Source organism: Gorilla gorilla, chromosome 18, assembly GCF_029281585.2.
Source record: "Gorilla gorilla gorilla isolate KB3781 chromosome 18, NHGRI_mGorGor1-v2.1_pri, whole genome shotgun sequence".
Taxonomy (NCBI): domain Eukaryota; kingdom Metazoa; phylum Chordata; class Mammalia; order Primates; family Hominidae; genus Gorilla; species Gorilla gorilla.
In genome coordinates, this window is record NC_073242.2 from 120451415 (window position 1) to 120468310 (window position 16896).

At 54.4% G+C, this 16896-nt stretch overlaps 1 protein-coding gene across 4 annotated transcripts in view; it reads left to right on the forward strand.

The window, feature by feature from the left end:
* The window catches only part of SPIRE2 (spire type actin nucleation factor 2), a 55347-nt gene extending 40763 nt beyond the window's left edge, over positions 1 to 14584 (forward strand). For all 4 annotated transcript variants that reach the window (XM_019012798.4, XM_031002990.3, XM_063700406.1 and 1 more), the window contains 8 exons: positions 609 to 778; positions 1436 to 1625; positions 2959 to 3071; positions 6748 to 6882; positions 7066 to 7133; positions 11454 to 11481; positions 12827 to 12942; positions 13312 to 14584. In XM_019012798.4, coding sequence (XP_018868343.1) covers positions 609 to 778; positions 1436 to 1625; positions 2959 to 3071; positions 6748 to 6882; positions 7066 to 7133; positions 11454 to 11481; positions 12827 to 12942; positions 13312 to 13534 — 1043 coding nt within the window. In that variant the 3' untranslated portion in view covers positions 13535 to 14584. The remainder of the gene's footprint in view (positions 1 to 608; positions 779 to 1435; positions 1626 to 2958; positions 3072 to 6747; positions 6883 to 7065; positions 7134 to 11453; positions 11482 to 12826; positions 12943 to 13311) is intronic.
* Positions 14585 to 16896: the final 2312 nt, after the last annotated feature.

Genomic DNA, 16896 nt, shown 5'->3' on the forward strand with positions numbered 1-16896 from the left:
CCACACCCAGCTAATTTTGTATTTTTAGTAGAGACGGGGTTTCTCCATGTTGGTCAGGCTGGTCTCAAACTCTTGACCTCAGGTGATCCACCCGCATCAGCCTCCCAAAGTGCAGGGATTACAGGCGTGAGCCACTGCGCCCAGCCTAGTTCCTCTTTTTTTTTTTTTTTTGAGACAGAGTCTTGCTCTGTTGTCCAGGCTGGAGTGCAGTGGTGTCATCTCAGCTCACTGCAAGCTCCACCTCCTGGGTTCACGCCATTCTCCTGCCTTAGCTTCCCGAGTAGCTGGGACTACAGGCGCGTGCCACCACGCCCGGCTAATTTTTTTTGTATTTTTTAGTAGAGACGGGGTTTCACCATGTTAGCCAGGATGGTCTCGATCTCCTGACCTCGTGATCCACCCGCCTTGGCCTCCCAAAGCGCTGGGATTACAGGCGTAAGCCACCGCACCCGGCCTAGTTCCTCATTTTTTAAAATGGCTGGCTAGCCCTCAGTTTCCCCTTCTACAAAGTCAGGGAATTAAGCCAACTGGTGCACACAAAGCTGTCAGCTCCTGCCTGCTGTCTCCCCGTTCACTGGCCCGTCCTGCCTTGGCTCCCGTCTCCCCAGGGTTTGGCTCTCTGCCCTGCATCCTCAACGCCTGCTCCGGAGATGCCAAGTCCACCTCCTGCATCAACCTGTCGGTCACAGATGCTGGGGGCAGCGCCCAGCGCCCGCGGCCCCGCGTGCTGCTCAAGGCGCCTACCTTGGCCGAAATGGAAGAGATGAACACATCTGAGGTCAGAACCCATGGGGATTCCTGAAAAGAGACCAGGAATGGGAGGATGGGGTCCAAGGAAGTGAGAAGGGCTAAGCTAAGCCGGGGGCAGCAGCGATTGCGGTGTCTCCTGTCCAGGGGCCCTCCCCTGAAACTGACATCCTGCCGTAGGAGGAGGCCTGTGGGGATCGGGGACCCTGCCATCTTGGCCGCTCAGAAGGGTGACTGGGAGAGGGCCTGGGCTGCCTCCTCCCACAGACGATGGAAGGCTGACAGCGGAAGTGCCTTGCTGTCCCAGGCCCCGGAAACTGAGCCCCCCGCTAGTTGATGTGAAAAGGTGGACCCAGCGAGGCTCCCTGCCCACCCTGGCTGCCCTGTGAATGGGACGCTCCTCTCTTCACAGGCAGGGATGGTGATGGCCTTGTTGGGGGCCATCCCAGAGGGCTCTGCCTCCGTCTGACACTAGACCTGTCCCTTTCCGGAAGGCCTGGGGAAGGGCTTGGTTACTCGGGCGCTTGCCATGAACTGTCCAGAGGCGGGTAGGCTGGGAAGTGGGTGGAGGCTGCCCCACATCGCAGCAGACCCTGCGGCACCCCTGGGTCCTTTGCTTCAGTCCAGGCATGGGCAGGAGGCACTGGCGGGCATTGTCAGGGCAGGGCTGCGTCTGGTGTGTCCACAGGAAGAAGAGTCTCCGTGTGGGGAGGTGACGCTGAAACGGGACCGCTCCTTCTCAGAGCATGACCTGGCCCAGCTCCGAAGTGAGGTGGCCTCTGGCCTGCAGCCGGCCACCCAGCCCCCAGGAGGGACGGAGCCACCACGACCCCGAGCTGGCAGTGCGCATGTGTGGAGGCTCGGCTCCCGAGACCAGGGCAAGTGCTGCTTCTCACCCCCGTACCCCCCTTCACCCCCACCCCGATCCATCCTGTGGGCACCATCCCTCCACCTCAGCCCACATCTTCCTAAGCAGGCAGCTCCCAGGGACCCAGGGAGCTCGTGCCTGCAAGACGGCACCACCTCAGGCAGGCATCTCCCTTTGTTTAACTTGAAAACTTATTAAGTAATGCATATTTATTATAAAAATATTTTTTAATATTTAAAAAGAATTCTCATGATTCTATTACCTAGACATAATTAACATTGGGATATAGAAAGATAGCTAACTAGATGAGTGATAGACCCTTCTAGTCCTCTGAGAAGGGAGTCGTGTGTCCGTGGGGAGCCGGCTGGGCTCGCAGCACATGGCTCTGGAACCTCAGCCATGATTCCTTCGACTCCTTTTCGCGCTGCTGAGCACAGAACGATTCTTGCTGGCTGTGCAGGGCTGGTCCTACCACCGTGAGGGCTGAACTTTACAGAGAGCCCTCGCGACTCAGGGTTCTTGTCACCCCACCCACCACATCCCACCAGGCACGGCCAGGCCTCCTTGTCTGCCTGTGGGGCCAGAGTCTTGGGACAATCGTGTTTGGTGCTTACAGCCCCCTTCCCAGTGTTAAGAGGTCCAGGCCAGGCCAGTTCCAAACCTCACACTTACTTAACCTCGGTCTCCCCCACCTGGAGCTGTGCCTCAGCCTCTTGGAGTTGGTGGAGGGAGGGAGGTCGACCCCCAGCTCCAGTGTGAGGTGTGGACTGCAGGAGGAGGGTCTGCCTCACTGGTGCTGTGGGACTGCCCATGCCAGCTCATTCTGGGACTCAGACACGGGGGCCCTTCGGGGATCCTGTGGACCCTCTATACCACATGGGCCCCGATGAATGTCCTAATGTTGGAGCCACACTCTTCGCTTTTTTCTTCTTTTTGAGACAAGGTCTTGCTCTGCTGCCCAGGCTGGAGTGCAGAGAGGCACCATTATAGCTCACTGCAGCCTTGGCCTCCTGGGCTCAAGCAATCCTCCCGCCTCAGCCTCCTGAGTAGCTAGGACTACCGACATGTTTCACGATGCCTGCCTAACTTTTATATTTTTCTATAGAGGTGAGGGTCTCGCTACGTTGCCCAGGGTGGTCTCGAGCTCCTAGGCTCAAGGTTCCACCCGCCTCGGCCTCCTAAGTGCTAGAACTGCCCGTGTAGGTACTGCGCGGCCGCTTCTCCCCTTGACCTTTTGCTTGGTTCCCCTGGAGCCCTCCACCATCTCTATCATCCCCTGGGCACAGCCCTCTTTACCACAGCTCCTGCCAGGCAGTCCTGATGGAGCCTCTGCTCTCCCCCAGGTACCTGTCCCGCGAGTGTCTCTGACCCCAGCCACCCCCTACTCAGCAACCGGGGCTCCTTGGGGGACAGACCCGAGGCCTCCATGACCCCCGATGCCAAACACCTGTGGCTGGTGAGTGAGGGTGCGATTGTCGTCCAGGGCGGCCCAGGGGGCGTCTTTGCACCCACCTTCCCGCCGCCAGCCAGGTCTGGGGGCGTGGCCTGAGCGGGCGTCTGGGGGGCGTGGCCTGAGCGGGCGTTCTGGGGGGCGTGGCCTGAGCGTCCGTCTGTGGGGGCGTGGTCTGAACATCGGGGCACCAGTGGTGGAGCTGCTGGTCTGGGGCCGTGGTCTCTGCTGCCGCCTGCTGGGGCCGAACCGCACTGCACTGCGGCCTCGGAGCCTGGTCCCTAATTGAAGGGTTCAGTGTGGGGTTAGGGCAGACGGTGAACCTGCGCGCCCTGTGCCTGGAGGTCAGTGTGAGGGGGGTTCACTGGGTCGAGACCTTGACTCTGGCCGTGACGCCGCCACGGTACTGCTCAGCCCCTCTGCCCTCGGTTTCTTATCTGACCTGTAATTGTGAAGAGCTCACCTTTGCTGACATCTTGAGGCCCACGTGGACCTGAGTTCTGGTGCAGGATTTAATCAACTGAGGTAAGGGGAGTGTGCGGCCCGTGGGCCACGGTGGCAGCATGCAGGTGTTGGAGGGATGTGAACGGTGTGGTTGCTGTCACTATTTGAGGTTTTATCCAGAGGCTCAGATGAGAACAGATATTAAAATGCTTTGAGAACTATGAGCCTTATATAAATGCAAGGCGCTGTGCGTATCCCACCGAAACGCAGGGCTTGTCCCGTTAGCCTAGGTCGTATCCCACCGAAACGCAGGGCTTGTCCCGTTAGCCTAGGTCGTATCCCACCGAAACGCAGGGCTTGTCCCGTTAGGCTAGGTCGTATCCCACCGAAACGCAGGGCTTGTCCCGTTAGCCTAGGTCGTATCCCACCGAAAGCAGGGCTTGTCCCGTTAGCCTAGGTCGTATCCCACCGAAACGCAGGGCTTGTCCCGTTAGGCTAGGTCGTATCCCACCGAAAGGCAGGGCTTGTCCCGTTAGGCTAGGTCGTATCCCACCGAAAGGCAGGGCTTGTCCCGTTAGCCTAGGTCGTATCCCACCGAAAGGCAGGGCTTGTCCCGTTAGCCTAGGTCGTATCCCACCGAAAGGCAGGGCTTGTCCCGTTAGCCTAGGTCGTATCCCACCGAAAGCAGGGCTTGTCCCGTTAGCCTAGGTCGTATCCCACCGAAACGCAGGGCTTGTCCCGTTAGGCTAGGTCGTATCCCACCGAAAGGCAGGGCTTGTCCCGTTAGCCTAGGTCGTATCCCACCGAAAGGCAGGGCTTGTCCCGTTAGCCTAGGTCGTATCCCACCGAAACGCAGGGCTTGTCCCGTTAGCCTAGGTCGTATCCCACCGAAACGCAGGGCTTGCCCCGTTAGGCTAGGTCGTACCCCACCGAAAGGCAGGGCTTGTCCCGTTAGCCTAGGTCGTATCCCACCGAAAGGCAGAGCTTGCCCCGTTAGGCTAGGTCGTATCCCACCGAAAGGCAGGGCTTGTCCCGTTAGGCTAGGTCGTATCCCACCGAAACGCAGGGCTTGTCCCGTTAGCCTAGGTCGTATCCCACCGAAAGGCAGGGCTTGTCCCGCTAGCCTAGGTCGTATCCCACCGAAACGCAGGGCTTGTCCCGTTAGGCTAGGTCGTATCCCACCGAAAGGCAGGGCTTGTCCCGCTAGCCTAGGTCGTATCCCACCGAAACGCAGGGCTTGCCCCGTTAGGCTAGGTCGTATCCCACCGAAACGCAGGGCCTGCCCCGTTAGGCTAGGTCGTATCCCACCGAAATGCAGGGCCTGCCCCGTTAGCCTAGGATGAGCTATATATCACTGCATCAAAAGTTACCTCAAAATGCAGCATCTTAAAATAACAAACATATATTATCTCACACAGTTTCTGAGGGTTAGGACTCCGGCAGTGTCTTAGCTGTGTGGCTGTGGCTCAGGGTCTTTCATGAGGCTGCAGTTAGGATGGCAGTGGGGCCTGATCTTGACTGAAGGCTCAAATGGGGGCTGGAGGAGCCGCTTGAAGTGGCGTCCTCACCCAGCTGTGAGCAGGAGGTGTGAGTCCCTTGCTGTGTAGGCCTCTCTCGGGCTGCTTGGGGATCCCCACAGCGTGGTGGCTGGCGTCCCCCAGAGCACGTGGTTCAAGAGTGAGCGCCGTGAAAGCAACTGAGTATTTATGACCAAGTCCAGCAGTGCCACATTGTCCCAACTCACTAGGAATGAGTCACTAAGTCCAGCCTATTCACAAGGGGAGGGAGGGAATTAAGGCCCACTTCTTTTTTTTTTTTTTTTTTTTTTTGAGACAGAGTCTGGCTCTGTCGCCCAGGCTGGAGTGCAGTGGCATGATCTCGGCTCACTGCAAGCTCCGCCTCCCGGGTTCACACCATTCTCCTGCCTCAGCCTCCCGAGTAGCTGGGACTACAGGCACCCACCACTGCACCTGGCTAATTTTTTGTATTTTTAGTAGAGACAGGGTTTCATCGTGTTAGCCAGGATGGTCTCGATCTCCTGACCTCGTCATCTGCCTGCTTCGGCCTCCCAAAGTGCGGGCTTCACAGGCGTGAGCCACCGCGCCCGGCCAAGGCCCACTTCTTAAGGAATGAGAGGACGCATTTAAGATGACCGCAGGTCACATGAGTGGCTCTTTAGCTCTGAAGTCCCAGAAGTGCTTTCTGAAGGGGGGCTACTGAGCACCACAGAACCTGGCCTTCCATCTGCCCTGGGCTCACAGCCTCACCTGGGGAGCAGGCGGCCGTTCTCTGTACCTGGCGTGAGGTCTCCTGGCCACGGACGTTGTTGGCATCACACCTGTGGCACCTGAGGTGAATTGTTCAGATGGAAACAGCACCATCAGGCAATTGGCAACAGAAGCCCAAAGCCCTGGGTGCCTCAGGTCAGAGGGAGGAAGGAATGCAAGGGCCCCGCTCCCCCCAGTGCCAGGAGCGTGTGTTCACAGCTTTAGACAGGACAACCCACTGCAAATCCAAAGCAGAAAACATGGTCCAACTCCATCTCTGTGGCACCTTCATAGATGGTGCCCACCTGCCTTGGCAGTGATGACCGACACTGTGAACGCTGTGCTGGCCCTGTGTTTAAGGGCTTTAACTGAATCATCTCGATGGAGCTGAAATCCAGCCCCATTTTACAGAAGAGAAAACTGAGGCCTAGAGAGATTAGGTGTCAAGTTCTATGCCAAGCACAGGGAAGTAAAAACAGGACACACTCAACATAAGGTGGCCCCAGGAATTGGTGGCCAGGACACGGGAGGTGTGCTGAGTGCAGATGGGCAGATGCAAGCTGAGGTGGCCTGTTGGAGGGTCCTGGACCTTCTGGAAAAGAGGACATCAGCTGCTCAGGGAGGGAAGATTTGAGATGGATTCTGGCTGGTGTGGATCAGCCCATGGTGTGTTTGCAGGCAGGGACACCTTGAACAGACATGGGCTGAGGGGAGTTTGTGTGGAGCGTGGTCAGTGAAGGCTGGGCTGGCCGGCAGGGTCCACTGGTCATGGGAGGCCTGGCCTGCAGTAGCAGGGCCCATCAAAGACATGGGGATGGATGGCTGATGGACAAGATGGCTGATGGACAGCATTTTAGAAGGTCGCAGGCTTGTTTAGGCTGAGGCCAGGGAGGGTTAGGGTCCTCAGGGAAGGAGAGTAAGCTGGGGGAGCCTCCTGCATAGAAGACTTTCTACCTGAGGCCGTCCCCTAGGAGTTCAGCCACCCCGTGGAGAGCCTGGCGCTGACTGTGGAAGAGGTGATGGACGTGCGCCGTGTGCTGGTGAAGGCCGAGATGGAAAAGTTTTTGCAGAACAAGGAGCTCTTCAGCAGTCTGAAGAAGGGGAAGGTGAGGCTGCCTAGACGTGGGGCTACGCTCTTGCCCGCTGGGTCAGGGGCAGGTGCTGAGAGGGCCAGATCCCAGGACTGTTTGCTCATGATCTGGTTGGGAGCCCTGAGGGGGTAGCAGGGACAGGGCGGGACCCCAGGGAGCTTTGGACAAAGCCGGGCTCTAACCAGTCTCTCCTGACAGATTTGCTGCTGCTGCCGGGCCAAGTTCCCGCTGTTCTCGTGGCCGCCCAGCTGTCTCTTCTGCAAGAGGTGAGCCTTCCCTTTAGCTGTCAGTTCACAAGGGAAGGAGGAGGCGAGAAACCTCGGGGCAGTACCGCCCACAGAACTTCCTGTGATTCCAGGAATGTTCTAGCATGTTCGATGGCTGATGAGTCCACAAGATATGGTTAGTATGAATGAGGAGTTAAATTTTAAATTTTATTTAAATTAAATTAAATTTAAATAGCTAAGCAACTCCCAGTTTCAGCCAAGATGGGTTAATAGGCATCTTCCACAGCCAAGAACAAACAGGATGTGAAACAGTGGTTTTCAAGACAGCAGGCAACAAAAAGGAAACACAACAGGGCAGGCCTGCCATCACCACAGTCATTGCCTGGAGAGTTTCTAGGTCATGAGCCACAGCTGCCGGACTCCCCGAATGGAGGAGGTCAAGTTGAGAATCCAGGGAGACCCCAGCAGCTCAAGTCCGCCGTGCAGAGCTCCAGAGGAGAGGGCTGCGCCGAGAAAGCCTCAGAGAAGGTCCCCCTCTCTGAAGGAAATGACTGAAGGCTGCAGAACACTTATCCTAAAGCAGAGATTGGCAGACTATAGCCACGGGCCAAATCTGGTCCTCGGCCTGTTTTGCAAGTAAAATCTCATTGGACACAGCCACACCCATTTATTACTTCCTCAGCCACGCCTATAAGGTTTATTCTCTGGCCCTTTACACAAAAAATTTACCTTCCCTTGTTCTAAAGATCTGAAGGGACGGTGCTCAGGGGCAGGAATGAGTAACATCCGTGGTTTCCACCGGCCACAGGCAGAAATGTCATAATTCACAGGGCACTAACTGGAATGCACACAAAGGCCTGGCCTCACTAATGTGGAGTAAGTAGCCCAAAGTGATTGTTGCTCTAGGCCTGACTGATAAATCATAAAAGCAAGACCTGAAAGGATCAAACTGTTCACAAGTATCTTAACTGATTCTGAGAACAAAGCTCAAGAATAAGAATTTTTAAAAAATCAACAAAAAAACAAACCAGTACTCAGCAAGATAAAATGTGTGGCATGCAAAAAACAAGACAAAATTAATTACAATGTATTGTGGGTTTTGTAACACATGTGTAAGTAGTGTTGATAACAGCAGTTAGCATGAAGGTCAGGGAGAGGGGAAAATTGGAAGTATACTTTTTTTCTTTTTTTTTTTTTTTTGAGAAGGAGTCTCGCTCTGTCGCCCAGGCTGGAGTGCAGTGGCGTGATCTTGGCTCACTGTAAGCTCCGCCTCCTGAGTTCCCACCATTCTCCTGCCTCAGCTTCCCGAGCAGCTGGGTCTACAGGCACCTGCTACCACGCCCAGCTAATTTTTTGTATTTTTAGTAGAGATGGGGTTTCACCATGTTAGCCAGGATGGTCTCAATCCCCTGACCTCAGGATCTGCCCACCTCTGCCTCCCAAAGTGTTGGGATTACAGGCGTGAGCCACCGCGCCTGGCCAGAAGTATATTATTTTAAGGTTCACTATGGTAAGGTGAATCACTATGATAAGGTATAGTAAGGTATTATACACGCTATACAAATATTACTTAAAGGTAGACTGTGATAAGTTAAAGATGTATACCATAAGTCCTAAAGCAACCACTAAAATAAAACAGTTACAGCTAATAAGCCAACAAAGGAGATAAGATGGGACCATAAACAGTAATTAATCCAAAAAAAGGTAGGAAAAGAAGGAGAACAAAGAAATGAGTCAAAAAGAAAAAAAATAGCAAATGACAGCCTTAAACACAACTGTATCTCGCATCACATTAACTGTAAGTCATCCACACGACCCAAGTAAAAGCTAGAGTTTCCCAGACTGAATAAAAAAGTAAGGCTGGGCCGGGCGCAGTGGCTCACGCCTTGATCCCAGCACTTTGGGAGGCCGACGCTGGCAGATCACGAGGTCGGGAGATCGAGACCATCCTGGCTAACACGATGAAACCCTGTCTCTACTAAAAATACAAAAAATTAGCTGGGCGTGGTGGCAGGTGCCTGTAGTCCCAGCTACTCGGGAGGCTGAGGCAGGAGAACTGCTTGAACCTGGGAGGTGGAGGGTGCAGTGAGCCGAGATTGCGCCACTGCACTCCAGACTGGGCAACAGACGGAGACTGTCTCAAAAAAAAAAAAAAAAAAGGTAAGGCTGGGTATAGTGGATATGGTAGCTCATGCCTATAATCCCAGCACTTTGGGAGGCTGAGGTGGGAGGATCACTTGAGCCAAGGAGGTCAAGGCTGCAGTGAGCTATGATGGTGTCACTGCACTCCAGCCTGGGTGACAGAGCAAGACCTTGTCTGGGAAAAAAAAAAGTCACCTGATTTTATCTGTAAAATTATGTATATTTCTGTTGATATATGCTTGGAAAAGCCTGGAGGATGGAAACCATTACTAGCAGGGATCACTTCTGAGGATGTGGTGTCTACATTTTAATTCTCTCATGTTTGAATTTTTTTTTAATTTTTTTGAGATAGAGTTTCACTCTTGTTGCCCAGTCTGAAGTGCAATGCCGCGATCTCAGCTCACTGCAACCTCTGCCTCCCAGGTTCAAGTGATTCTCCTGCCTCAGCCTCCCGAGTAGCTGGCATTACAGGCATGTGCCACCACACTGGCTAATTTCGTATTTTTAGTAGAGATGGGGTTTCTCCATGTTGGTCAGGTTGATCTCCAACTCCCGACCTCAGGTGATCGCCCACCTTGGCCTCCCAAAGTGCTGGGATTACAGCGGTGAGCCACCACGCCCAGCCTTGAATTTTTTTTTTTTCTTTTTTGAGTTGGAATCTCACTCTGTCACCCAGGCTGGAGTGCAGTGGCGCAATCTCGGCTCACTGCAAGCTCCACCTCCCGGGTTCACGCCATTCTCCTGCCTCAGCCTCCTGAGTAGCTGGAACTACAGGTGCCCGCCACCAGGCCCAGCTAATTTGTTTGCATTTCTAGTAGAGACGGGGTTTCACCATGTTAGCCAGGATGGTCTCGATCTCCTGACCTTGTGATCCGCCCATCGCGGTCTCCCAAAGTGCTGGGATTATAGGCTTGAGCCACCGTGCCCAGCCTTGAATTTTTTATAAGAAGGTATTTATTTTTGAAATCAGATATGGGAATTTAAACAAAATTGAATCACTGTTTAAAACTGAGCATCTCAATTGAGGCCCCTCTGGCTTCCATGGTGCTTTTACGGTGAGTAGTGTCAGGTACACACCAATGTCTACACGTCTTCTTAGAAGGAATCTTAGATGTCTTTCCAAGAAAGTGTGCAAGTTTTTTTTTGTTTTTTTTTGTTGTTGTTTGTTTTTTGTTTTTTTTTTTTTTGAGACAGAGTCTCTCTCTGTCACCCAGGCTGCAGTGCAGTGCCATGATCTCGGCTCACTGCAACTTCCGCCTCCTGGGTTCAAGCAATTCTCTGCCTCAGCCTCCCGAGTAGCTGGGATTACAGGTGCCCACCACCATGCCCGGCTAATTTTTTGTATTTTTAGTAGAGACGGGGTTTCACCATCTCGGCCAGGCCAATCTTGAACACCTGACCTCGTGATCCACCTGCCTTGGCCTCCCAAATTGCTGGGATTACAGGCGTGAGGCATCGCACCTGGCCGACAGTGTGCAGTTTTTAAAGACCCTTGTAGGTTTTTGTTTTTAAACTTTCCAAAAGTATGTGACCCATCATGGCTTGGTTCAGAAAGACCCATCATGCCTTGGTTCAGAAACAAAAATCTGCTTAAGAGGGACTTTTACCACCATTTTTTTTTTTTTTTTTTTGAGACAGAGTTTCGCTCAGTCCCCCAGGCTGGAGTGCAGTGGCGTGATCTCAGCTCACTGCAACCTCCACTTCCTGGGTTCATGCCATTCTCCTATCTCAGCCCCCCAAGTAGCTGTGATTACAGGTGCCTGCTGCCACGCCCAACTCATTTTTGTATTTTTAGTAGAAATGAGGTTTCACCTTGTTGGTCAGGCTTGTCTCAAACCCCTGACCTCAGGTGATCCACTTGCCTTGGCCTCCCAAAGTGCTGGGATTACAGGCGTAAGCTACCACGTCTGGCCCACCACCACTATGTTTAAACCTTACTCTATATCCTACCACTTGGCAATAGAAAACTTGGCAGGAGAAAACTCCTGGAGCCATCCTTCCTGAGAGAATGCTGAGGAGCACATATATTTTGGGTGGATACCTAAGTATAAAGAAAAGCAAGATTTTGGAGTAAAATAAAGTACTGAAGTAACCAAGCATCAGGCAGAAGGCAAGGATGGTTTGACCTTGGATGTGTGGAGGCTGGGATGTGACTGTTTCTCAGCTGTTTGTGGGCTTCCTCCCTGCTGACGCTGCATTTCCTCTGTTCCCTTCCAGAGCCGTCTGCACTTCCTGTAGCATAAAGGTGAGGACCATGTGGGATCTCTGGGGTCTGAGCAAGGCAGATGAGGGGCTCCACTGGCTTTGACTGGATGTGTTGGATGATGCTGCCTCACCAGGCACCTCATCCATTTCCTTTCAGGCAGAATCCATTCCTATACTTTCCAAGATAGTGTGCAGTTTTTAAAGACCCTTACAGGTTTTTGTTTTTAAACATTGCACGTTAGTAGCCTCGTGCCAAAAAACCCTTCACTTCCCCTCTAAAAGTCCTACCTTCTTACATTCTGTAACTTTTTGGGTGTTTTAGGAGGGGCTTCTTATTGCAGTTGAGGTGTGTGCTTATGTGCAGGTGCACAGAGGTAAAGGGGTCCTAACATTTAAAAGTATGTCAGCTGGGCACGGTGGCTCACACCTGTAATCCCAGCATTTTGGGAGGCCAGTGAGGCTGGTGGACCACTTGAGACCAGCCTGGCCAACATGGTGAAACCCCATCTCTACTAAAAATACAAAAAAATTAGCTGGGCATGGTGGCACGCACCTGTAATCCTAGCTATTCAGGAGGCTGAGGCATGAGAATTACTTGAACCCGGGAGGTGGAGGCCACAGTGAGCTATGATTGTGCCACTGCACTACAGCCTGGGTGACAGAGACTCCGTCTCAAAAAGACAAAATACAAATAAAAGTATGGCACCAGCCAGGCGCGGTGGCTCATGCCTGCAGTTCCTGCACTTTGGGAGGCTGAGGTTGGAGGATCTCTTGAGCCCAGCAAATTCAAGGCTGCAGTGAGTATGGCTGTGCCTCTGCACTCCAGCCTGGGCAACAGAGCAAGATCTGTGTCTTAAAAAAAAAAATATATATATATATATATATGTATGTATGTTACCCCTCAGGCCTCAGTTCAGAAGCAAGACTCTGCTTAAGGAGTACTCTTACTACCACTATTTTAAAAATCTTACTCTACATCCTGCCACTTGGCAATGGAAAAACTTCCACCTCATCCATGTTAAATGTTGATTATGTGCAGGGTAAGGTGGCAGGTCCCGTATAGTATAAAAAGGGACAGTTCTTGCCCTCTAAGGAGCCCCTGTCCAGATGAGCAGGAAACGTGGCAGGTCCCGCATGGTATAAAAAGGGACGGTTCTTGCGCTCTAAGAAGCCCCTGTCCAGATGTGCAGCAAGCAGGAACCCCGTGCCAGTCTTCAGCCAAAAGGCACAGAGGAGACATTGGAGAGCACAGGGACAGATAATATTCTCCAGGCAGCCCTGGCTGCCACGCAGGTCCCAGACTGGGGAGGGAGGTCCCCTAGCACTGAGTGTACCTGAATGTCTCTGGTGGTGCCTGGTTCATACCTCCTCCCTCTGTGCTGCAGATGAAGATGCCTTCTAAGAAGTTTGGACACATCCCTGTCTATACACTGGGCTTTGAGAGTCCTCAGAGGGTATCAGCTGCCAAAACAGCGCCAATCCAGAGAAGAGACATCTTTCAGTGCGTTCTTCGCCTTGCTGCTGATGTCACTGTGGTGGTCGGGCGTGAAGAGGAACTTGGGAGCTGGGGTGGAGGGGGCTGGCTTTGTCTGTTTGCTAGGACACTCCAAGGAAATGGAAATCCAAGGAAGAGACAGATCGTTGTGTAGGGCTCTGGGAGGCTGAGCAGTATGAGATGGAAACTGGACTTGGGTGGTCAGGGAACAGTCTTTGCTGAGATGAACACTGCTAGCTGTGTTTGTTGCCTGAGGGCCAAGGGGAGGCCTAGGGTGAAAGGCAGCCAGGAGGGGGCTGTGGCATGCACAAGCAGGGAGGGGGGTGTGGCACCCTGGCTGGCTCCTCTCCCTGAGTGCCCTCTCCCACTCCCCAGGTCTCTGCAAGGGCCACAGTGGCAGAGCGTGGAGGAGGCGTTCCCCCACATCTACTCCCATGGCTGTGTCCTGAAGGATGTCTGCAGTGAGTGCACCAGCTTTGTGGCAGACGTGGTGCGTTCCAGCCGCAAGAGCGTGGACGTCCTCAACACTACGCCACGACGCAGTCGCCAGACCCAATCCCTCTACATCCCTAACACCAGGACTCTTGACTTCAAGTGACAGCCCCAGGTGGCCAGGCCTCCAGGAGGCACCAGGCAGCCCCTGTATCAGGCTAGGACGCTCTGAGCTGTGCATGTACATATATACATATATAGATACATTTATAATATATACACACAGCCTATATATTTATATACACAGTTTCCTGGCCCCAGAGCTCATTTGGGTTCAGGCGCACTTCAAAACCCTCCCTGGGGGAGGCTGTTTCTTCTCAGGATTCCTTGCCAGGGAGGAAGGGGAGGGAACAGGGTGGGTTTTCTCACTGAAGAGAGAAAGCAGAAGGTTCTAGATCCTGGCACAGACTGCATCCCATGTTCCCATTCTCTTCTCCGTCCCCAGGAATGAGAACGGCAGTTTCCCCTCCCCAGTGGACGTCTAGGTGGGGACAGGGTATCTTGGCTCCCAGCTGGACCAGAGTGCCCTGCTTGCCTCTGCTCTCCCTTTGTGGGGACTTGGGCAGCAGAGGTATCTGGGAAGTCTCTGAGTAGGCAGGGTCCTCCTGGGAGGCACCCCCACCTGTTTGAAAGGTCTGGCCAGGCGTGGTGGCTCACGCCTGTAATCCCAGCACTTTGGGAGGCCGAGGAGGGAGGATCACCTGAGGTCAGGAGTTTGAGACCAGCCTGGCCAACATGATGAAATGTCGTCTCTACTGAAAATGCAAAAATTAGCCAGGTATAGTGGCAGGAGCCTGTAATCCCAGCTACAGGGGAGGCTGAGGCAGGAGAATCGCTTGAACCCGGGAGGTGTAGGTTGCAGTGAGCCGAGATCGCACCACTGCACTCCAGCCTGGGCGACAGAGCGAGACTCTGTCTCAAAAAAAAAAAAAAAAAAAAAAGTCCGTGCCAAGCTGCTCCCTGCCCTTTCCCTTTCCCTGGGATCCAAACCACATGTGTCCTGCCTCTCCTGGCCCTACCACATTCTGGTGCTGTCCTCACTCGCCCCTGGCCCAGAGGCTCCTGAAGATGCTGGGCGGTCCTGGCACAGGGAGGAGCAGCTCTGTAAATCTGTGCACATGGCCACTCTTGGCCTAATAAAGGAGGTCTCACAGTCTTCTGTCTGGGATGTGCGCTGAGGTTTCACCCAGCATGGCATGTTCTCCCAAGGTTGAAGCTGGGCTTGAGGGGCCACCTGCCTTCCAGGACGAGGAAAGGCCTCCTGGCTTAGAGTCAGGTGCCCACCAGGCAAGGGCTCCAGGCCTGCTCTGTCCACGCAGCCCTGGCTGCCTCTACCAGCTTCGTGGTCCTGGCCACCACGGTCAGGGCTGCATGCGGACGGCACAGACTACTGCCCATCAGCTCCTCTGGCCACACCTGCTGGCCTGGGGGGCACTTTGGACTCATTTCCCAGATCTATATTCTTGTTCTCCAGGGAGAGGATCCACAGGGGCAGGAGGTGTGACTGCAGGCTCTAGACAGGCCCTGTGCCGAGTGCTGTCTGCTCACCTGCGCCCGGCTCAGCCTGTTAACAGGGCCCTGCCCTGCTCCTCCGTGATGTTCTACCGTCATCTCACCTTACAGATGAGGGAACTGAGGCTCAATGAGGTCAAAGAATTTGGCCAAAGATACACAGCTCACCCGGAACTTTGACTCCAGGCTGTAATGCTGGCCGTGGGGCCTGGAGGTCAGAAGGGACAGGACTTGTAACTGATGGGCCTGTGGGAGAAAATACTCCTGTCGGCTGGGGTCCAGGAAATCCAAACACACAAAATTAGAGCCCCCAGTAAAAATAGCCAGCTTCTAGCATGCATGTAAGCATTTCACGGACTCTGTGGCCTGTATTTTTATTCCTGTTTAAGAATAAGAAAACAGGCACAGAGAGGGTCAGGGAACTCCTCCGGTCACACAGCCAGCAATAAGCTAATGTGTAGTGCTTGGTAAGGACGACGGTTGTTCTGGTTCTACGGGGACTCACACTCCCTACCATGGGGAGACTGGGTTTTAATTCATACAGGAACACTTGGAAATGAAAGCCCACGTTAAAACCCTAACCCACGGCAGGTGCAGTGGCTCAAACCTGTAATCCCAGCACTTTTGGAGGGTGAGGTGGGCAGATCACTTGAGGTCAGGAGTTCGAGACCAGCCTGGCCAACATGGTGAAACCCCATCTGTACTAAGAGTACAAAAATTAGCCAGGCATGGTGGCACACGCCTGTAGTCCCAGCTACTCAGGAGGCTGAGGCAGGAGAATTGCTTGAGCCTGGGAGATGGAGGTTGCAGCGAGCCGAGATTGCGCCACTGCACTCCAGCCTGGGCAACAGAGCAAGACCTCATCTCACAAAATAAAATAAAACCCTAACCCATCCTGGGAGGGGCCAGGCCGGCTCACCAGGGCTGCTTCCTGTGCTCATGAAGCCGCAGTAAGACGGCCAGGAGGCTGCTGGCACCTGTCTTCTCTATGCCCTCCTGTCCCCATGTCCCCAACCCCAGGCACAGGAAGCTGTGCCCTCCGCCCACTGAACCGAGCACTGTCTCAGCCTCATCTACTTTATTTTTTTCATTTTTTTGAGACAGGGTCTGGCTCTGTCGCCCAGGCTGGAGTGCAGTGGCGCGATCTCGGCTCACTGCAGCCTCAGCCTCCCGAGTAGCTGGGATTACAGGTGTGCGCAGCCACGCCCAGCTTATTTTTGTATTTTTAGTAGAGGGAGTTTCACCATGTTGCCCAAGCTGGTCTCGAATTCCTGACCTCAGGTGATTCGCCCACCTTGGCCTCCCAAAGTGCTGGGATTACAAGTGTGAGCACCGCGCCCGGCCCTTAGATCGTGACAAACGCGGGCGGCCTGTCCTAGAACTGTCAGAACCACTGTCCCTAAGGAGGCCTCAGGCGGGCAGTAAGGGCCGCGTCCCTCAATGCTGCTCGAGGGGCGGCGGCTCCAGGGCAGAGGCGGGCATCGACGGCTAGATCACTCGAATGACACCGTGACACGAAAAGGACCAACTAGCAACGTCCGGGACGCAGCTGAAATGCTGCAGGCACGGTGCGAGGACAGGCCCCAGCGGGCCGAACGCGGCTGCCGGTTCCGGGCCACACGGATGGGCAAGGCCGGGCAGGGCCGACGGTCGCCGGCTGCGCGCCCGTTACCCCGAATCGAAGCCCGTCATCCCCGCGGGGCATCTCTCCATGCCCGGTGCCCACGGCGCGCAGGCACCCAGCTGTCCCGAGACCTGGCCCGGACCCACCGGAGCCCGCCCAGACGCCGCCGCTGAACCGGGAAAATTCCGGAGAGCCGCGACGCGCAGGCGCCGCAGCCAGCTCCCCCGCCCCCCACCCCGGGCGAAGAGTGCGCAGGCGCCGCAGCCAGCTCCCCCGCCCCTCCACCCCGCGCCAAGAGTGCGCAGGCGCCGCAGCCAGCTCCCCCGCCCCCC